Source organism: Drosophila melanogaster, chromosome X, assembly GCF_000001215.4.
Source record: "Drosophila melanogaster chromosome X".
NCBI lineage: Eukaryota > Metazoa > Arthropoda > Insecta > Diptera > Drosophilidae > Drosophila > Drosophila melanogaster.
The window spans coordinates 19,531,764-19,554,750 of record NC_004354.4 but is presented as its reverse complement, the minus strand read 5'-3'; the positions used below and the strand labels follow the sequence as shown (position 1 = coordinate 19,554,750).

General features: G+C 44.9%; 1 protein-coding gene and 4 non-coding genes across 7 annotated transcripts; 1 reads left to right on the top strand and 4 right to left on the bottom strand.

Annotated features, from left to right (window-relative positions):
- Positions 1-2,972: 2,972 nt before the first annotated feature.
- Positions 2,973-3,073, bottom strand: mir-974 (mir-974 stem loop). The gene has a single exon (NR_047840.1). It is a non-coding gene; the product is annotated as a mir-974 precursor RNA (primary transcript).
- Positions 3,074-3,122: 49 nt separating this feature from the next.
- mir-973 (mir-973 stem loop) lies at positions 3,123-3,223 on the bottom strand. Its single transcript, NR_047838.1, has one exon. It is a non-coding gene; the product is annotated as a mir-973 precursor RNA (primary transcript).
- A 148-nt stretch (positions 3,224-3,371) lies between these two features.
- mir-9369 (mir-9369 stem loop) lies at positions 3,372-3,433 on the bottom strand. Its single transcript, NR_144672.1, has one exon. It is a non-coding gene; the product is annotated as a mir-9369 precursor RNA (primary transcript).
- Positions 3,434-3,508: 75 nt separating this feature from the next.
- On the bottom strand, positions 3,509-3,599 carry mir-972 (mir-972 stem loop). Its single transcript, NR_047836.1, has one exon. It is a non-coding gene; the product is annotated as a mir-972 precursor RNA (primary transcript).
- A 3,669-nt stretch (positions 3,600-7,268) lies between these two features.
- CG32532 (uncharacterized protein) lies at positions 7,269-22,900 on the top strand. Of its 3 annotated transcripts, NM_134474.5 has the most exons (8): positions 7,269-7,527; positions 8,595-9,404; positions 9,655-11,022; positions 14,650-14,828; positions 15,952-16,059; positions 20,395-20,571; positions 20,655-20,772; positions 21,481-22,739. In NM_134474.5, exons 2-8 carry the CDS (start codon positions 9,395-9,397, stop codon positions 21,585-21,587), a joined length of 2,067 nt encoding a protein of 688 aa, NP_608318.5. In that variant the 5' UTR covers positions 7,269-7,527; positions 8,595-9,394; the 3' UTR covers positions 21,588-22,739. The 3 variants fall into 3 exon arrangements, with proteins under 3 accessions (NP_608318.5, NP_001285442.1, NP_001285443.1); NM_001298513.1 differs by having other exon boundaries at positions 8,595-11,022; positions 20,655-20,760; positions 21,481-22,900; NM_001298514.1 differs by having other exon boundaries at positions 8,595-11,022.
- The last annotated feature ends 87 nt before the right edge of the window (positions 22,901-22,987 follow it).

The following is a 22,987-nucleotide window of genomic DNA, read 5'->3' as shown; positions in this document are numbered from 1 at the left end:
CTATATAGATATCTATCTATCTATCTATATCTCGATCAGCGCAACTGAAGGTCGGCTGTGTTGACAGGCGAATTGTAGAGATGTGGATGGAAACATCTCAATTGAAATCGGACGTGTAGTGCACTTGTGCAGGACCACCGGGAGTGCCGCCACCCCCTTTTGGCCAAGTTGCCACCCCATCGAGACGAGGACGCAGGAGGACCAGGATGCGGATGAGGATGAGGGTGAGGTTCAACTGCCCGTGTGCTGAGTTTCATTTGAAATTATTTAGGCAATAATTACTATTGTGTCTTATGCTTACATTTTGCCATTCTGCCACAACGAGGCGATGGCGAAGTGGTTCGCATTCGGATTCAGATTCAGATTCACATGCGGATGCGGATTCGGATTCGGGTTCGGTTTTGGGTGTGGGTATGGTTGTGAATGTGGATGGGGGGTGTGGGTGTGGGTTCCACGCCCATCCCATCGACGTCGTCACCCTCTTGACTTAATGAGGCCTTTTTGTGCTCTTGATGGATTTTAAATTGTTGTCATCATCGCTATTTGTTTGCTGGTGCTGGTGCGTTGGCAAATTGTTCGAGGGGTGAGCAATCGCAGGGGATGAGGTTTGGATTGGTATGGAATGGAATGGGTTGTGTGTTGGTTGGTTTCGATGGTTTCGTAAGACTTGGGGTGGGGTAAAAGGCTTGGCTAATCCTGCTAGTTGGATTGCGGTCGCCGGCACTGCTAAGCGGATACGGATGATGATAATGATGATGAGCCGTATGCGGATGCCAATGCGGATGCACTGCTTTGTCCGGGTCAGGCTTTTCACTTTTCACTTTTCACACTCAAAGCGTCTTATACGCACCTTTATCTCTGGCCATTGTTCAGTCAGGATGTGCCTTCATATCCGACCATTCAAATGGATCGCCAATGGACTTCAAATGGATTGAAATGGACTGGATTGGACTGCTCAAAAAAATCAAGTAAAATCAAGTAATCAAGTAAAGCGAATTAAGTAATCATGTGTGCTTGAATACATAAATAGTATAAATAGAATGCCATCTCTTTTAGATTTTAGATTGATGATTTAAAGTTCAGCTGTTGATGCTTAGAAAATATGATAAGATAGCTATGAAACATCTTTTGCTGAATAACAATTGATTGGTATAACAATTAATGTTGAATGTGCATGTAAATAAATATAATATATATATATAATATATAATATATGAATATTGGCTCATATTTATTGATATTCGGCAACAATTAATTGAATCTAATGGGCAAGTTTCTAGCTTACACACAAAATTTGCCATTGATTCTGCTTCAAAGCTTCGCCAAAAATTGTAATTAATTGAATATTGTGAGCATATCGGACGGTTAACAAGCGCTGTTAAAGGACTCAAGTTATCGCAATAAATAGACCCTTTAAATTGCTTATCAGGCTCTTAAAAGCTTTTGTCTCCGCACCCGGTGGCCATTAAAGATTTAGCAACCTGTCGTCTCATTGACTTCACCGCAGTGCTGCAAACTGGCGACCATCCATCCATCCATCCGTCCATCCATCCGTCCATCCATCAGCTATTCGTCCGTTCTCGCCTGCGTTCACGCATGGTCAGCCTTTTCGAAGGAGCAAGGACCAAGGACGAAGGCGCTGGTGGATGTGGATGAGGATGAGGATAAGGATGACGATGGAACGGGGAACGGGACATCATGAGCCGGAAATGCGAAGAGGCCGCATGCTATCGCCCCTTTTCAGTTGCAAATTACATTCAAATTATACGATTTTGATAAGAGGGACATTCAAAAGTTTCCAATTTCAAGTTGTGCCGCTCTTCAAGTGCGCCGCATAGTCCCCCCCCCACCCCCCCGCCTTCTTCGTCCTTTCTCGTCCTTTTACCGCCCGAGTCCTGCGTGCCGTCAAAAAAGTTCTCGCTAAACTTGTCACAAAGTGTGCGTGTGCGAGCGGGATGCAAGGGCACAGCGAGCACAGCACGATGCGGATCGAGATGCGGACGCGAGTGCGGATGCGGATGCGGATGCGAATGCGGAATTGCAAAGGCAAAGGCAAAGGCAAAGGCAAAGGCAGCAGGCACAAAAAGTTGACATATGTGCGCCCCGAGCACTTTTCCGGAAACAGCAGGGCGACATTTTTTCCATTTCCACCTTCTTCCATCCGGCGACTTGCCCATGCCCATCCCACCTCTCCCCACCCCCCCGCACTTCGCGCTCTATATGTGTATCCTTATTTTATTTTTTATTTTTTTTTTTCTTTATTTTTACTTTTCATTTTTGCGATGAGTTTTGAGTATATCTTCAGCATCAAGGGACATTCACTTGATTTCTGTTGCGACTACATGATAAACATGTTCTTGTTGTTGTTGTTGTTGTATGTAGTTTTTGATGTATCTCGAAATTGGTATGGTATGACTGGGAAATGTGTGGAGAGTCGCAACGGAGGCGGAGCAACCAAGCCAAAACCCACCCATGCATCCAATCCAATCCCCGCCATTTTGCACATGTACAAAGGCCAAATGGGGATTTTGATATTTCTCTAATACGTGAAAATGCAAAGTGAAATTGAATTTCTTAAAATGATGCCAATTAAATCGAAAGATTTGAATGCCTTAAATGTTTCATTTGAATAATTAACTCTTAAACTCGCCGCTTTTATACTTTTTTTTTGACTTATCGAAGAACTGCAATCTAAATAATAATGTAGACACAAATATTTAATATTTGTATTGAAACACGAACTGTAAAAGAAAAGCATGAGATCCTCGACTATCAGATACCTTTTAGTCAGCTTAGAGACATGCAGAAAGCAGATAGACGTTTTAATACCTATTTTTTTTTTTTTATTTTTGATGGTAAAACAGGAAGTTCTTTATCACGAAAGAAGTTTTTCAAATCACTTACACACCTAATCGGGTCAAATGAAAACCAATCGAACACACTCGAAAAAATAAAAAATAAATACCAAGCTGATTTGGGCAAATCCACTTAGCTTCCAATGAAGTTATATTTGCTCTTGGAAACACAAATACTACTTCTTTGCTCGCTTGGAGGACATGACCGGTGACAATTGAGCTTACCTGGACCTGGGATTCACGCATTTGATGTTCGCAGCTGCAGCTCCTTTGCGTGAACTTCTTGTGTCGGAGAATGAACAGATTTCATTTTATTTAAATACTTAAAATCGAAGTTCAACCACCAACCACGAAAAGTCGACGACGGTAAAGTGAAGTATATTCTGATGTTAAAAGCAGATGTTTAGCGCAAAATCACAAAGAATATTCGAATTGGTTTGTTCAAACGTATACCCTGTATTTTTTTATCATTATTTTATTATTATATTTCACTGTTGACGATATATCCATTACTCGTAGAGCGAAAGGAGAATATGTATCATGATATTACAAATATGAATACATAATACCCTCTCGCTAAACGAATGAGAGAGATACACACTTTTAGTGTCTTTCGTAACTATGTAGTTCATTGCACGTTTGGCTTGCAAATCTTTGATTTGAGAAATGCCTAAATATTCGTATTGTACAAAAGTTAAAAGTTATTTATACAAAAAAAATATTTAGCAATTTCCCTATCATTCTCTTTAGCTATTTGCATTTTTTTTTCAAATATGGGTTTGAATCTCCCTATTTGCTGTATTTTTTTAATAATTTTAAAATATTTTTACCGGGCCTATAAATTTGGTGTGGCTTAATTTTATACACTTCAATGAGGCAAATTTATTCAAAGATCTATGAAACATATAGCTATTCTTTCGATGCTGGTGAATTGACAAGACTGTCACTGCATTTCGGGCTTTATTGCTATTTATTTATTAGATCCATGGATTTATTTATGAGTCTCGTATAGAATAGAATCTCAACTTTTGAACTTCCAAAAGTTCTTCCAAACAGACGGACAGGCGGATATGGCAAGATTATAGATGTATAAAAACCAATAGATAGTTAGTTTCATTGCATGCATTTCATGATGCTGTTTAACTGCATTTCGCGCAGTGTAGGAGCGATGCGTGGGGCATATGGACACCTCTGGGCGGCATTTGGCATCCTTCGGTTCGCTCGAATGCCGCCTTGTGGGGCATAATTGAACTTTCCCACTCCTGTGAGCATTTACTTGTGTTTGAAAGCATTCGGGAAACTAATAGGCTAAATTAAGCGCGTTTAAGCGCGACAAGGAGTAAAAATGCGTTCTGCAATCAAAGTGAAAATGTCGAAAATAAAAACGGGAGTCACTGGCGCTTGTAAAGGCGAGGGGACGGGAATGTGGGGCTTTTCGAAATGCTTAACGGCGCACGGAGACAACACAAAAGAAATGTTCAGCTTTGGGTTGGTTGCCTAGGGGCGTGGTGGGGGCGTGGCGGGGGCTAGTGCTCCAAGTAGTGGGCGTGGTGCAGCCGCAAGGAAGGAGCGAAAAAAAAAGAATGACAGCAGCATCGGCTAAATGAGTTGAAGGACGACGAAACAGGCGAATGGGGGTGATATCAAAGTCCTGGCAAAATGGCGTCAGCCGCTTGAGGAGATTGGGGTGCGTGGGAGCAAAGGAGCAAAGGAGCAAAGGAGCAGGCAGTGCGAGTTGGAGGGTTGGCGGTTTGTGGGGGTGGGCTGCACGAGCACTTTCCGAGCATCCAACCATTTTCATTTTGCTTTCCTTTTCATACCCTGCAAACGTCGTGAGAACGGGTATATATGCTCTAGCTGACTGAAGAACTAAAGATTATCATTATATAGCGAGTGCAATTTCAGTTCAGTTCACGAGTCGTATTCAGTTCAGTATTCAACTAAATAAAACTTAATTTGCATATATTAAATAAAAAATCGAATATATTAATATTTATACCTATTAAATATTTTACATAAAACTTGTAAACGATTGATAAGCGAATTTGTAATCAGTTATCGATCAAATTTGTTATCAAGTGCAATAAATATCAATAAATATGCTTTGCGCATACAGTGGGTATCTGATAGTCGCAACCATGGGATCCAGCCTTAATTCTCATTTTATTTTCCCTACTTTTTTTTTTTATGTTTTTTGTCTTTCGCATTTTTTAGTCCTGTTCTTCGCTTTGGCTGTTCCTTGAACTTTTCCCTTTTCCCCAATGCTCGCCCCGCTGTTTGTTGTTGTTGTTTGGGGCGCTTTTTCTGTTGCGGCAGCTATTTGAAAATTTTTAAAAGATGCTTTTAGCGGTAAATAATGAAAAGTTAAAAAGCCACATCAATGAGATACATTTTTCTTACTTGCTCGCAAAGTGATGGCTAGGTGGTCCATTTTTTTTTTCCCTTCCCTTCTGCTTTCTCCTTTTTCGATTTTTTGAGAACCCATATGTCTGTGTGCGCGCACAGAAAAAAGGTCCTGGCTAAGGACTCCAAGCAAAGTACGTGTGCGTGTGTGTGTGTGTGTGTGTTAGCCATCATCGGTGAAAACAACAGCAGCAATCGGTTTTCGGAGCAGAGCTCTTTTACCGGCTTTCGCAAAAATTGAAAGATGTCGTCCCAGGGCAAAAACATCAATAAATAGAAAAACGAAAAACGAAAATAAGGACGAAAGGACTGGCTAGAGTTTTTGTTTTTGTGTGGCGCCTTTCCTTGGCTTTCTGCCCGAGCTTTGCGGGCTGAATGAAATGCAATGAAATGAAATGGCATAGATAGATGGAGCAGCCCTAATTGATGTTATGATGATCACCACCATGCAACCCGCCAAGCCCCGTTTGCCATTGCAATCCCCGGCTTCAGTGATATGTTCTTTGTGGCCAACGCTGCGTATGAGTAACATGCGAGCAGAGCCAAGGCAAGTTTGCCTGCGGCGAATGCGAGCGGTGGAGGGGGAGGGGGGGATTGTGGGAACGGCGGGCTTATGGCTGTTTGTGTGGGGCTCATGGCATGGCACTGGGCTCCATGTGGGCGATGGAGCTTGGAGCTTGGATGGGATGGGATGGTGGCTCTGCAGTGGCTGTGGCCAACGGTTTGCCTGTGTGCGTGTGTGCACAGATACAATTTGTAATGATACACAAATTAGTATCCTAAATGGATGCTTAATAGCCTGCTTCACTGCCTCCCTCCCCTTCTCTCTCCCTCTCTCTCTCACTCTCTCTCTCTCTCACTGTCTTCCTCTCTCCCTCCATCTCTCCACGCCCCTTCTTACGGTAGACCGTTTGTGAGTGAATGTGTGCGTGTTTGACTTTGGAAAAGTACTTGCCCACGTATATTCGCCCACAGAGAACACTTAGTTGCTCACACACATACATATGTGTATGTATGTGTGTGTGTTTGCCGCATGCCCTTTGACCCGACATCATGCTTTTAAATGCAAACTTAAAGCATTGCCCCGTGCCAATTGCAAAATGAATAGAAAAGAACGCTGCAGTGGAGGCCGATTGGCACACCTCAAAATTCAATTCCAGCAAATGGGATGACTTTTGGGTTAGAAGTCTCGCAATTTTGATTAAATACACATTTCATAGTTACTCACAAAGCTATGCCACACAACTTTCAACTTTTATTTTATCACTTCTTGTGGACTATCTCCATGGATGTGTTCAAACTCAAAGGAGCAATATGTTTGCATTAAAGCACCGAGATACCGAGAATTCCATTTGGTTTAGTTGCATTCAATGGCTTATTAAGAAAATACTAAATATTTTAAAGTGGTGTGAATTCAGAATTTTCATCTGTCAGCTTTAGGTGCCATTTTTACAAGTTTTACAGAATGGTTCTGCCGACTATAGGTATTTTCCCTTGTATCGTGTGAAATGACCGTACACATAGTAACGATACGCACCGGCAATGTATTGTCTTCATGTTCCGAAAACTATTACAAGAAACAAATCATTTTAAAAGTTAGTTAATTTGCGGGCTTCGTCACAAACATGATATCATAAGCTTTGTGCATTGGAGGTGCGATCGTCACTAGTTTATTCGCTTGTTAAGAGGTGATATGCTTGCCAAAGTTGTTAGTTTATTTAGCAATGCGTTTTGGAATCAGATAATTTATTTTCATTTTAATAATATTTCAAAATGTCGTCTGCTTTAGTCGGCTACTTATGTAAGTTACTATCTCAATCGTTCCCTTAATTCTTTCCAAATCCAGTTATACCCCATTTTCTGGCATATTCGTCCTGGCATTGGCTCTTTAAAGCCAAAATCATTTTGTTACGGCCAAACTTGCGCAGATACATATGTGTATTGTAGCCAGTTGAGCACTTTTATTCCATTCTTGTCCTTCTGCCCGCTGTGCCCGAGAAAAGTTTTAATCATTTCGACCCAGGCCCAAAAAGAGGAGGTCCTCTGATCCGATGAGTGGCCCATTTGGAGACCATTTTCAGAGCGCCTTAAAGCGACGGAGCCCTCCGCCTCCATACAAAACGAACGAAAAAAAAAAACGAGGAAAGAAATCAGGAAAGGACGCCCCCGCTGGAAAATTTCAATGGAGCGAAGGAGAGGATGTTGGAACTGGGCGCCAGCATGCCAAACCAGACCGAACCAAACCGAAGCGAACCAAGCCAAACAAAACGTAACGAAGGGAAAGCGGGGCATTTGGGGACTTTCAGCTGAATGTATTGTTTTAAGGATTGCTGCTGGGATGCAGGACGAAGTGGTTAGACGGCTGGCACTCCTGTGACTTTCTGCTGGCGGTGCGCAACTGCAGGCGAGCCGAAAGAAAGTGGCAAGAAGAGCGGCAACAGCGCTCCTCGTCGTCCTGCGACATCGTCCTGTGTCATCGACACATTTAACAAGGATTAATTCATTGCGCAGCAGCGGCAAAAACAACAACAACGACGTTGCTGGCGTAGGGAGGGGGGGGGGGGTTCAACTCCATTTTGCTGGCCTCTTATTGGTTGAAAGCCTTCACTCGCTTGCCGGCCTGCGTTGGAGCGAGACAGCTAGTGCTTCGGCCGGCAGGACAGCGCTGCTTCTGCCGGCGTCGACGCGTCCTGCTGACGTCCCTTTCGTCGGCACTAGTGCCATCTCCCTCCTGCCCTCTCTCTCTCTTCCTCTCTCTCTCTCTCTCTACGGGGGCTCAAAGCTCTCTTTGAGAGCGCCACTCCGTCGCATTTGAGTGAAGTTGGAGACGTCAGCTGGAGCAGCCTCTCTCTCGCTCAGCAAAGTGGCAGGACTCAGCCGGAGCTGAGCTGCCCGAGGACTCGCTGTCCGGCCGCCAAGTCCTCAACTCGATCGGATGGTCAGGATGGTCATGGCCAGAATGGTCGGGATGTCCGCTCTCCGGAGACAACTGGAGGCCACTGGAATGCCACACTGATACGTTGTCCGATTGCGATTTCTGTTCGGATTTTGGCGAGATTCTGAGATTCGGATTCGGATTCAGTTTCCCATTCGGACTGGTCGCAGGACGCCCATACTACACACACACACACAAACATGCATGCATGCAGATAGCAATGGCGACGACAACTAACGAAATTAACCAAGCAAGTTAAAGCGAGACGGCTAGAGGGCCCGAGTGTGCGAGCAGGAGGAGGCTGCTGAGCTCGTGAGTCGGCTGTCGCTCTCTCGCTCTGGCAGGCGGTTCATTATTTTTTGAAAATTATTAGTACGACTAACGATTCGTGGTCTCCGCAGGACACGCACACACAAACACCAACAGATGCTCACACGCAGGAACGGCGAGAGGGAGAGGCACCAACACAGAGCCAGAGTTAACCACCAATCGTTCGCGCGCAGCCCGCAAATGTCCCCGCAGCAGGACACGCACACACACACACGCGGGCAGCATGGAACGGATGTGGATATAGAGGGAGCCACCACCAGGACACTGTGTGTGTGTGTGTGGAATAGCAGCAGCAGCAGCAGCGGTGGCAGCAGCGGCAGAAGGACGAGCAGCGACGGCGACGTCTCTGTTGTCGAGCACATGATCCTTAATTTCGTTATAATTTTGTATGTTGCCTGAAATTGTATATCATTTTAAGTTTGATCGGCCGAGAATACGTATCGCCGTGCCTGCGTTAACCAGCCAGCAGCAGCAGCAACAACAACAACAGTAACAGGATAACAAAGGAGCGGAGAATAGAATACAAAATACGAAACACAAAAAAAAAAAAATACGCAAGAAGGACGAAGGACGAAGCAGCCAGCAAGTGGAGACGGAATTTGTTATCATCTTGAACTCGCGCACACTCACACACACACGCACGCAGGCACTCACAAACACACAGACGCACATAGAAGGAGTGCTCCTCCGCTGCTGCTCCTTCTGCTTCTGCTTCTTCTTGCTACGTGCTCCTTGCTCCTGGGGAGCAAAGGACGAAAGCACCGCAGTTGAAAAACAAACAGCCATAGTTGCTGCAGCGGCTCCCGGCACAGCGGTACACCAACAATTGTCCAGCGGACGGAATACGCACGCACGCCAAAACGCCATCCCGATGATCCGCGGTACCGGTACCGCATCCTGATCCAGATCCACCCAGATCCGATCCCCAGATACATATATATATATACGATAAATACTATTAGCAAATGTTGTCGTATTTTTTTTTTTTTGAATGTGTCGTGTTGAAGTGCTCATCCCTTTACCGTCGGGCAGTGCTAGCTAGTGGCTAACCAAGTGCTAAAACGAAATCACCGAACAGCAGATTGAACATCTGAGCAGCATATATCGATCGGATATATAAGATATATATAGCCACATCCTGTGCGTTATCCACGAGGCCTCTCCGCTCGCCGAAGGCCCCGTCGCACCGCCACAAAATTCGATCAATCAAAACGGGAGCGCGTTCGCCGCGAGACAGCTTCCAGTTGGATTACTCAATCGACTTCTTCAAGACGTATATCGATACGCAGCGTTTCTACGCCGGCCACAAGTTGGATTTCAAACATCAGAGTTGCGCCGGCGGCCCTGGTTCCGGTGGTGCTGGTGGTCCTGGTCCTGGTGGTGGTGGTGGCGCCTCCGGAGTAGTCGTCGTCGGCGGCACTAGCAACAGCAACAATCCAGCAGCGGCGCAACAGCAGCAGCAGCAGCAGCAACAACAACAGCAGCAGCAACAGCAGCAGTCCGGCGGTAATAATCCCAGCAACGGCAGCAACTCCGCCGTCGCCTTGTCCCTTGCCCATCCGCACGCCCACGCCAGCCACGCGCACAGCAGCCACGCCCACGGCAGTCACGCCCACGCCCTAGCGATAGCCCACGGTCATCACGGTCTGCTGCCGTCGGTGGTCCCGCAACAGCAGCAGCAGCAGCAGCAGCAGCAGCAGCAACAACAGCAACAGCAGCAGGCGCAACAGTTGCCGCCGGGCGTTGGAGTTGCCAGTCCGCTGCAGCAGCAGCAGCAACAACAGCAACAGCAACAGCAGCAGCAACAGCAGCAGCAGCAGCAACAGCAGCTGATCAACAACGGAGGCGTCTCCGCCGGCACACCCACGCTGCTTATCGGCAACGGACCCAGCTCGTCCGGAGCGGGAACAGGATCGGTTTCGGCCGCAGCAGCAGCAGCAGCGGCAGCCGCAGCAGCCTCCTCCTCCTCCTCGTCGCTGCCGCACGTGGCGCCGCACAGCCTGGGCCTGAGTCCGCAGTCGAGCGCCGACTCGCAGCAGTTCAACATCTTTCCGGCGATCTTCAGCCGCCAGCTGAACTTCTCGGCCGGCGGGCAGGGCGGCAAGCTAAGCATGGACGAGCTGCGTCCGAACCTGGTCGGCGGACTGCTGGGTCTGCAACAGGGCCTGCTGGAGGATCACGCGAGCATGCAGCACGGCGGCGTGGGGCAGGACACCAAGTTCATGTCGTTCCAGGACCAGCGCCTAATGGGCATCGGCGGCTCGCACGAGAACCGGCTGCTCAGCCTGGCCAGCTCCGTGCAGGATACGCGTTCGCCAATTACCACGCTGGAGAAGTCGTCATCCTCATCGCTTAATCACCAGCGCAAGTGTAGCAGCACGCCGGAGGATTTCAGCGCCCTCTACTCCGGCCTGCCCACGCCCGGCATGGACTCGTCCTCGCACCACCATACGCCGGCCCACACGCCGCCGTCGCGCCTCTCCGATCACACGATCTCGGGTGAGTGTGGCCCGATCGCATCTGGGCTCCTAATCTGGCCACAATGGCCATTAGCCATTAGCCATTGCCCATTAGCAGGAAATTATCCTTTGGCACCAGCACCAGCACCCCTTTCACTTCCACACCCCCCCCCCTTGGCCACTGAGTCCTTTGTCCTTTGACCCGTGTCCTTTGTCATCCGCTTGTTTGTTGATGCTCGTTTGCAGCTTCCTATTACCGGCTTGTCCTCGCTTCTTTGTTCCTGGCTTATCGCCAGCCAGTACCGACTCCTGTGTCCTGTGTCCTCTGTGTCCTGCTCCGGTCGCCCCACCACTCGTGGCATGGATTAGTCTGCGGCACAGCTGGTCAGCCTCTAATCCAAGTGATTTCCCATTGAACACATCACACTTAAGTCACATAAAAGCCAGTGAATTGTCAGGATATCCACATGTACATATATATTTGAGAGTAAGGACGCGATTATCTCCGCCCAAGAATCAATGTATGTTTGGTTTATTGAACGATGATGATGGTTTGGAAATTGCTACAGGCTACTTAATTAACCATCATCATTAGCCAAAGAAGTCGCTTACATCACTGTGCACGGCAGTTCACGTAGTGACGAAGCGCATCTGCATAATCATTTTGTCAAAACTTTTTGCCGCCAAATATTATGACGTATTTAGTGTCCTGTTGATCTAGAAGCTCATTTCCCAATTAGGTTTAAATGGCAATAAGGATTTTCTAATTGCACAATATTAAATATTTTCACGGTGGGTGGTGTCATTATTCTATTCTATTATTTTGGGAGTAATGGAGTTGAAGATAAAGGATAAACTTTCCCGCAATTAGTCACTTAAATTTATATAGGGAGTATTTAAGAGAAGAAAGAAGATCACATTTCCGATATCCATTTTCTATTTAACAAACTTTTACTTTCTGCATTATGACAATGGATTATGGCAACTATTTTTTAGTAGAAAAAATTTGATACATTTGAATACAAATATAAGTGACGATTGATGCCTCAACTTTAAAGTTTTCAATTATAGCTGGAAAGAGGCTTCCTCTTTAAAAGCGCTTAAAATATAATTAGCATAACCTTTTAATGCCTAATACTTATTGCATTTACCAAACTAATGAAATCTTTAGAAGATTTCACTTGAAGAGAAAATAAATATCTTACAAATATTCATTTATTACCAATCAAAGTCACAGGCATCTTTTCAAATGTTTGGGGCAACTTTTTTAAGTTCATTACTAGTGTTAGATATTAAAAAAAAACTAGTACTATTAGCAAGGCCATGACATATTTAGAGATACGTTGGGAAAGTATCTAACAAATGAACTTACTTTCATAGGTTTCTATCTCAATTTACACATAACTTGTTAGCATTGTTGCATTAGTATAAAAAGATACTATTCACTCACATGTTTTTTCGACTTTCATCATCTGATTGACTCGAAAGATTCAGACTCAAAGGATGCTATACAAATTTCATCGCATAGAATTCTAATCAAACTAACAAAGACTTTCGGTTTGAAGAAATTTATATAACAACCCTATCTTACACAATCTTATCCAATCTTATCCATTCCATTTGTATTCCTGCGAGAGAGATTTCGAAAGATTCAATTATAAATTCGATTCATAGTCAACTTGATTGATACAAATTCTTTAAGCTGTTTAAATCATATGATATTACTAATAGTTATAAATACCAAAACTATTTTGTCTTGTTTTGTTTTTAGCTTTTTGATCATAAAAGTCAACAACTTAATAATATTTTATTGAGAATTATAACTAATGGCAGTGATTTCTTATAAGCTACTTCAAACGAGGCAACCGTGCATTTAGAAATAGTTTTTCCTGACTTTATACAAATATTATAAATACGTTGAATTTCAATAATAATTAACGCTAAATGATTTGTATTGGGAAATTAACTAAATTAGATCGGTTTAATCGGTTTAATGAATCGAGCTGAATGAAAGGAAAGTGAATTAATTATCATCTGATAAAACCACAAAGTGAAGATTTGCACACATGATATGACTTTCTTAGGTCACATCAATTAGGTCTGCAATTAAAAAAAATGTTTCATAGCTGTTTTCCCATTGTTTTATTTTCCCAGCTATATGAAAGCTCCTTGAACCATAAATATAGTTAAATTTTGATGCGTATCCAGCAGAAAAAAACAAGATTGAAAATCCATTCTTTCAAAAATGCCGCCACGAACTGTATAGAGATTCTGTGACATCTATAAACATTTTGATTGGATTGCTCCAATGGAAAGAAAATTCTTGGTTAACTTTTAAAGCTGAAAGACGAACAGAATATATATAAAAAGTAAATATATAGAATTAAGACAAACCTCTATTAGTCTGAAGACATAATACGTGAACTTTGAAAATTTCGTTGTTTTCAAGCATAAATAAATTCCAGTAATTCGATTCACGTTTGATTATAACCCATTAACTTGACGGAATTAATTATGTATGTATTTATTTTTCATATTTATATATATATACATGTGTTAACTGTTAACTGTTACTTTCCGGGACCGTAGGTAAATTACAGCAAACGCTTTTCAAGAATTAATATGTTTGTTATACAGGAAAGTTTAAACAAAGAAATGCTTAAAGGACCAAAAACCATTGTATAGATTGTATATTGTCATGATTGATGTTCATTTTGGACACTGCCTTTATAAGAGATCTTAACGATACTCTAAATGAATCGATCGAAATCAAAAAGTTTAGCACTTGACCCTCTTCGTTAGTGCAACATTCAACATTTGGCATTCAATGTCATCATTGCCCATTTAGCATTCGTCACGAAACAGGCAACAGCCAGCGAAGCCGCACCCACAACAAGGTCAATTGCATTAGACGGCGGTCGGAGATTTTTGGAGGCTGTGAAGGTTTCGAGGGTTTCGAAGGACGCGAGAGTCCTTGCTTAACATAAATAACGCTATTCGCATCGTTTTATTTGCGCCTGTGATTCAATTAGGACAGCCGTATCCGTCATTTTCTACATAGTTTACATTTCGTTAACGAGCTAAGCGCGTCAATTAAGCGCCCAGAGAGCCGAAAATGCCCTACTTTGACCTTTGGCCCTTGCTTATTAGGTCGACCTCAGCCGCCGCCAGCCACCTTTTTCGTCCTGGCGAGTGGCGATTGCCTGGTAGGTCCTGGCGCGTCCTGGCGCGTCCTGGCGCGTCCTGGCTCGTCCTGGAGCACAGCCAGCCAGAGCGGATAACCAGGACTACCTCGATTAATGTGCCAGAAATTTGCATAAATTATCCCATATTGCATATTCATGCGACCGACGACGTGCCGCTGGAGTGCTCCAAGTCGAAACTTTTCACCTTGTCACCTTGCCACCTTTTTTTTTGCGACAATGGCAACGTCTTGTGGCCGCAATGCGGTGCTGTCCTCGCTGTCCCAGCTATCCCAGCTATCCCAGCTAGCCCAGGATGTCCTTGCTGTCCTGGCAATTATGCAACATTTTGCGGGGGCTTGGCCACTCGACTTAAACGCCACACGCATATTAAGCAGGAAGCTAATATGGATACACTCATATTTTGAATGGCAACGTGTGTGTGTGCCCGTTACTCATGCAACCACATTTACGTATTCCAACAGCGGAAGGCGCCTTCAAGAAGCTCAAGCCGGAACCCAACAGCGGCCTGTCGACGGTTTCCGCCGGCATCACCTCGCCCGGAAGCGGATTATCATCGCTCAGCCAGCACGCCGGCCACACCCCAACCACAGCGTCCTGCCCCACGCCCGCCAGGCGGAGACACCGCACCACATTCACACAGGTCAGTATCGGTGGGTGGAAAGGGATGGGAAGGGGGGAGGGGCGACGGGGGGAGCTCCTTCTGCTGGAGGATCCGGCACCGGCACCGCCGTAGTGGCGCCCATTTTCCATTCCATGGGCGAAATCTTAATTGGATTCTGTGAAGGTTACTCGTAATTAAAAACTTTGAGGCCACAAGAGCACCAAGGAGCCAACAACAAAAGGGGGCACAGCAAACCGAGTTGCAACACAAAAAAATTGAAAGTTGAAAAGCCAGGTGCTTAATCACCAGACGAGGCAGATACGAGTACTTAAGTTGTTGGGATTAGGATTGGGGATTACGAAACTGGAAACCGAGTCAAGTTAAATTACTAAGATAAAAGGATTTTAATGTAGTTTATACTATATTATATCATATCATTTTATATCATATCATATAAGTTTAAGTTTATACCTGAAGTATAGAGAAGCAATCTTATTAGTTTAATTAAATAGTAGACTTTTGTGGGTAAAATTATTGAATTATTCAATTGCTTTTAACTTCTTCTATTCACTTATTGTTCTGAAAGAACTACTTCAGCTGGGATAAAACTTTTTATATTTTTTACACAAGTTTGATTTTGCTCAAATTGTTTCCATACTTTTTATAGAACTTAAACGTTTAGACCTTAAAATCAAATGAGAAATATGACATCTCATATTGTATTGTATTATTTAATTTACCACTATTGTAACTATTTCGCTACAAAACTCTAACTTCCATTTGTCTTTCGGACATTAACATTTTCGTTTAATTTAATTAGATGATTGCTTTTTTTAACTTAATTGTTATTCGTTATTCGTATTCTGAAAGTCATAGCAGTCACTAATACCATTATTTACAATATAAGGGATTTGGCAAACCAATTGTGACGCCAAATTGAAACTGTAGATTCTGGAACGAATCCATGAAGTTCGCAGCCTGGCAGTCGAAATAGATTCACATTGGCGCTTAGCTAGCAATTCAAATGAATTGGCCAAAAGGCTATGATCTGATGCGGATATATATAATATCGTAAATGGGCCAGGGGAAAAAAGAGGGAAAAAAGATGAAAAACAGGATTCCGCACATCGCATACGCCTAATTAAAATCCGCTTAATTTCAGGAACAATTAGCGGAACTGGAAGCGGCGTTCGCCAAATCGCATTATCCGGATATTTACTGCCGCGAGGAGCTGGCGCGAACCACCAAGCTGAACGAGGCGCGGATTCAAGTGAGTAGATTGTGTTAGCCCCTCCACCGGATCCTCCGGATCACCCAGTTCCATCAGTTCCAACATTGACCGCCAACCACTCACATTCAAGTGTTGCTCTTGTCGAACGTAGCCAATTACCTCAATTTCGATTGCAATTTCAACAGTTGTTCACGCCGGAGTCACAATAATCCCCCACCCCCCACCCCCCGCCATATACACGTCCGTGTCCCGCTGATGGACCGCCGATGATGGTGGTGATCTTGGTCACCGATTAGTGTCCGATTATTCCGGCCGACTGGCTCACAGTGGTGTTGTACCCGGCATGTAAGTCGGGAAATGCTCGCTTGAGCTGGAAAGCCCGCTGATCCGTCTGGCTGAATCCAAGAATTCCGAACCCAGAATTCAGAATCCCGAATCCAGAGCACAGGCATCCCCTGGTGCTTTCAAGTGCGCCGCGGTAATAATTAATTTATAGTTTTATCATGACGGCGCGACAAGTGAGTGCGACGGGTGGTGCACAATTGCAGGGCAGACTCTGGGTGGGATTGGTATTTTCGGCAGGGTGGATATGCCCATCTATAGCTATATGACAGGTTCCTGCGAGTCCTGCGGCATCGAGTTACCAGGCATCCGGCGACCTTGCCAAAGTGATTTTTCAGCAAGTGCTGGCAATTGAAAAACAAATCAGATAAACTCTTAAGATTGTCATCGAAAGGAAGTTGTATCCATCAAATGCAACATTTGTGGCACATTTTGATTTTGATTATGAAGTATGAAGTATTGGTCTTAAGTCTTAACTATTGGCTAATACAAAAGGTATTACCGATTCTTGAGGACGGAAGCAACCTTACCTGTGTATTGACCACATTGATCTTTATCATACTTTATCGTACCAATCAAATGCGAATACAATATACATATGTATATAATGTGCCCGATCGGAATTACTCGAGATTGTTGCAATCGTTACGAGGGCACTGAGGCATGCCACCTTCAGATTGGTGGCACAACTGTTCCCGCTCAAATTGGACACTGTAAAACGGAGCAGGGAGTCTATTATCGCCGCATAAACCATATTTTTCGGCAAATGTTCAAATATTTAGCAATGCAACCCCCTTCCGGGTGCAGACCACCCCATACCACATGCATCATACACGCAGATAGATGGATGGATGGATGGATGGATGGATGGATATATACCCCCTGGTAATCCGACGATTGCTGGCAACTTGACTCTGGCACTCAGCGCCTGCCAGCGAAAACATCGTGTTGCTGTTGACAAATTTGTCGTGTATACATTTGGCTGAAAAGCGACAAATTGATGTGGATGATGAGGATGTTGATAAGGAGGACGAGGAGGAGGAGGAGGAGGAGGAGGATGACGGCGATTATGATGATGAGGTGGGCGGTTGGAAAGGGGGCGTGACTGGGCACATCTGCCCGGAAAATCCATTAGCACTCATTCACTTGCCAGTCTGCGTATATTTATGTCTAGATATAAATGTATCTACAATATATAGATTTTTAATGAGCACGAATACGGATGTAATACATCAAGTAGATACAGTTTACGTATCTGAGCATTGTGATCACTTTGCTGGCAAAGTTATTTGAATTGGCTTTCCCAATTAAACAAGAACTAAACAAGCACTCATAGCTTAAAATCTCTAAAAAAATATCTAAATTGTATAAACTTAGATCATTTTTACACACATCGTGCTGAATTTGTAATTACTTATAAAGTATCTCAGCTTGAGATTGAGATTGTTTTGATTCAAGAACTTATATTGCTTATATAGCAGGTTGTGATAGAACCTTTTTCTTATCTCGGCGACTCATAATTAGATTCGAATGAAACCCAATAGCAAGGGGAATGATGGGGTAATCGGATAATGAAAGAGGAGCAACAGGCGAACTGATTTGCTGCGTCCAAAAAAAATATATCCGAATATATACATATATAAACAACAAACGCATCGTGGGGATTGAATGCGAAAAGGGGGAAAGGTCTGCGACATATGCAAATTTTCCACTCTTTATTTATTTGGAGTGGCGTCTGGGTGTTTGGTTTTGTTTGTCCAAAGGGGAGCAGCGCCACTTGTTATGGGAAAAAACTGAGCGCTCTGTCGGGTAAACAAAGTCATAGTCCAGTCGCAAAAGTGGCCAAAAGAATGACTTTGGCTTTCAAAGGCGCCAATTAGCCAGCTGGCGCATTTGTAGGTCACCGATGGCATCCATCATCTGACATCTGGACACCTGCTCTCTTTTGACCAGGATTTTGTTCAGTTTTAATGCAACTTATCCGATGGCCGATGGAACAAAGGCAACCGAACCGAAATGGGTAGCTCCATGAGAGCTGCAAAGTGGAAAAGCCAAAATGCGAGCAAAAAAATGGGGGGTAAAAAAAAAACAAAGTGATGGCAGCGGCTAAATTTGATTAAATGCCGAAAGTAAATTCAATTTGAATACGTTTAATTTTCACATTTCCGGCATGTGTGTGTGCCGTGTGTGTGTGTGTGTGTTGTGTGTGCATGAGTATGGCTATTTGTGTTTTTATAATTCGCCTACACATGATTAAAGTTTAGGCGTGCGCCACATGGCCAACTTAAAGATTGGAGCACCACTATGCCAGCAAACTAGCCAAAGTTGGCAAATTGCCAAACTGCCAAAACTAGTGTAGGCACAACCCTACCCCGCCCCCTCCCCCCTTCCTCATCCAACCCCTCTGCCATCCCCATCATTGGCTAAAATCGAATTTCCCTTCGATTTTGTTTGTTCTTGCTTGGGTATAGTATGTACATACATACATATGTACGGATGAGAGTGTGCCATCAAATGTATCCTTAATTGAGTTTCTCCACCCATCCAAAGCACACACACACACCCAAAGCACACACACACACACACACACACACACACAGCTGGTGCTGAAATTGAACGACAGATAGACAGAGCTCCATCGAATCATTCAGACAACGCATTTTCCACCCTCGAACCGAAGCCGTAGTATCCCATAGTATGCCGTATCCTTACATGGCCGATGGTTAAGAGCATTATGTTGCAGGGTGTCCTTGTTGGCATTTTTATGCTGGCAGTGGCAGTGGCAGTGGTGATGGTGATGGTAATGGTAGTGGTACTGCCAGCCAACCAAACGAAACCGAACGAGCCATCATCAAGTGGGCGCTGAAAACAACCCCCGAAAGGCAATGCTTTTCGTTTAAAGGCTCCAACTTCTGGGAAAAGACCATCTTATTGCCATCCATGCGCCGCCCCCACTTTCCACTTGGCGCCAGAAAAGCCAGCAAATATGTACGTGTTACATAGTCATGGACAAAGATAATAATAATGATAAAATAAATAAGAAAATGAAAGGAGAAAAAAATCGAAAGAACGTCGTGAAGTCTGTGCGCCGCCATTACAGCTAGCCCCTCCTCCTCGCCCCCCCCCCCCCTGCCATCCACCAGGACACCATCGCCATCCGCCATCCCCCGTCCTGCATCCACCATCCTCCATCCTTCATTCTGCCCCGCTCCACTCCGCTAAGTAACTCAAAGCAAGCTTGCAGCAGCTTCCAAAATGTCGGAAATTTCTACACACCATCCCTGGCCACCTTGTACCGTCTTATGCCATCCGTCGTGGCCGTCTTGGCTGCCTAGTGCAGAGCCCTGCTTTCATCTTGGCAATTTCTTTTCGCCATCATGGAAAAAAAAAAAAGAAAAAAGGGAGACAGGATGTGGGGCTGGGGCCATGGGGCTACCTTCATCATCGTGGGGACGCCGAGGACTGTCTTTAATAATATCTAAACAGAGCAGGCGGCCCACACCATCTAACGCCCACTCACTTAGAAAGCGGGGAAGACATCCAGCATCGAGCATCCAAGAAACAGAACCAAGGTGCGGGGACCGAGGACTCTGGACTGAGGACTGAGGACCCAGGACCGGAGACTCAGGACCAGAGACCCTCGCAGCAAACAGCGTCGTCAACTTATTTTCAATTTCAATTTAGTAGATTTTTTCACTCATAAGACGTTGCCATCATCAACGTCGTCGTCGTCCTCAGCCAGCGGCAAAGTGGGTGGCAGAAGGAGTGGAGTGGCAGGAGTAGGAGGAGCTGCCTGGGTCCTGGGTCCAAGGCGGAGGAGTTGGGTTTTCCATTTAGCCTCGCCTTCTTATATGCCATCATTACGGCTCTGCCCGCCCGAGTGTTTTTTTCGCAAAGCGAATCGTGAAAGGGTCCTTTGGCTAGAGATTCCCCCCCCACACACACACTCTACACTCTCACACACACACACATAGACACAGAATTTTCTGCGAATAAAATAGCATCCATTTGCTTTCCTTCATCAACTTGCAGGTCTGGTTTCAGAACCGTCGCGCCAAGTACCGCAAGCAGGAGAAACAGCTGCAGAAGGCGCTGGCACCGTCTGTGATCCCATCCTGCAACGGTATGATGCGCAACATCCAAGGCTACAGCGTCTCGCGCGGCTATCAGCCGTATCCGCACCACAACACCATGAATCGCTATCCCCAGGTGAGTGACATTACATGGAGGCCAGTTGGGCCACCTACCTTATAGCACTGATCACACCACATATGACCTATGATCTCTTGCAGGACCTGTTCCAAATGGGCGCCTCCTCGTATCCGGGCATGACTCAGCCGTTCTCCATGGCGCACAGCACGAATATGGGCTCCGTTGGGGTGCGTCAGGACTCGATGGGTGAGTTCCACGGTACGATATGTCTTTTATCCATATCCTCGGACAAGACTCCTTGCCACTCACTTGCACTTGCACTTCCACTTGATCTCGGACTTTCACTGCACTGAGCCACTGAGCCACTTGGCCACTTGGCCAACCGCTTCTGGCCGCGGCCTGACTTGAAATGATCAGGCTGCTGATCGTAGATCGCACCTTGATCGATCGATTCTAGCCAATTCCCGATTCCCAATTCCCGATTCCCGAGGCTTCGAGCTCGGCATGTTCGCGGAACCGAGTCTTCTGTCTTCGCGACAGAAGCTCATGTCGAGTGCAAGGGTGTGCTCCCCCGAGCCGATTGGCCCCCTCCAAGTCCATGGTGCGTAAGGAAATTTCCGCTGATGTCCGACGTTCTTTATCGGTCGGTGGCCAGGCCAGAGGCGCCTTCGCATATTGGGTTACTCGGCTGATTTCACGCAATCTGGCTGATGAGCGTTGAGTGGTTGGGGACGGGGTGCGGATGTATGGAGGTATGGAGGTGGCGCCTTCAAGGTGACCTGCCGGATATGAAGAAGCAGCGCAGTGAGATGAAATTCCGGGTTCATGTGAAGATATGTGTATCTCCTCGGTGTTTCCGCACCACGGAAATGCAAGGCGTCTGAATGAATGAATTGAGATTGTGTAATAGTCGTTGTGCAAGGTAATTGACTAAATGGCATTTTCGTTTCCCCATCTTCCCTGCAGGCATGTCACCGGAGGACGAGTGGTACAACAAGAGCCTGTCCGCCCTGCGGATGAACTCGTCGCATCATCCCAACCTGTCCGCCCCCATGCTGCAGTACCAGACATAATCAAAGACCTTTGACGACTTCTTTTAAAAGATCGCGCCCTAATGGCCCTTTTTGGGGCGCGGTGTTTTAGGATGGAGTGCGTCAATCGATGTCCACCAGCAGCAGTCACAAATCTCTCTGTCTATATCTATGCATATATATATATATATCACTGTATATACATATGTACATAGTATATATACCAGTCATTAGTCTACAGCCCATTCCGGATGCACCATCGGATTAGGATCAGGATCAGGATCAGGATCAAGATCAGATCGGATCGGGATAAGGATCGGAGTGAATGAATGAATGGAGGAGCGCCATCGTTCAGCTCTGGGCGGGATTTACTCATAAGACTTGTTGATATTATTCTGTTTTTTCTTTTTTTTTTTTTTTTTTGGACAACCAGATCCAAATCGAATAATAATGGGGTAAAGGTAATTCGTAAAGGTAGAGATATGGGATGGTACATAGAGCCAGAGTCGGAGCTAAACAAATGCGAATGGAAGTGGATTATGTAATAGGCAACTAGTCATAGTAACTAAGCAAATTGTGTATTGAGATTTTATCGTGGCATTATAAAAAGTAAAAGTAAACGCGCGCATCAGGCGCATATATAAATTTAAATAAATATACTAAAATATGTACTAGCGATAGCATAAGTCAGGTTGCTTGGCCCCTTCCCAATGGCAGACGTGGAAGATGTGGAAAACGTGAAAATCGTGGAAAGTGGAGCCCAGTCTGATCTGATCTGATCCGATCCGGTCTGGTTGGATCTACTCCTAGCTTCTAGCTCCTAGCTCCGGGCTCCATGCGGCAACTCTTTGGTTGCTTCTACCGACTTTTCATTGCCTGCTCACTACTCACTAATATAGCTTACTCAACATACGACGTACATATAGCAACTCCTGCTCCCACTCCCCACTGACCCACTCCCTACTGACCCACTGCATCCCGGACCCACCACTACCACCGCCAACCGACCACCATAGACCCGAAATGCACAGAAATCCAAAGCAGGCAAATCCGCAAGCCGAACCCAAACGAATTAAACTACAAACTTTCTAACTAATTCAAGGTGTGTCAAACTAATTATAAGATGATTTTTTTTAGCTAAGCAATGCATTAACGAGTTATATTTAAAAATAATTAGAAATCAAACCAAAAGCGAGAAAACAAAAAAAAAACACACACACACACACATGGAAACCAATAAAATACATCACCTATATATATTTAAATACGAAAGAAAAACAGCCAAACGAAAACTACAAGACGCATGTTTAACAAATTATGCCAGACACAGCAAGAATGGAAATAATAAAAATATTAAAAAAAAAAAAACACTGCCATTAACATTAACATTAACCCATTGAAATGGACGTGTGGATTTCAGGTGGCCCAGGAGGCGATCAATC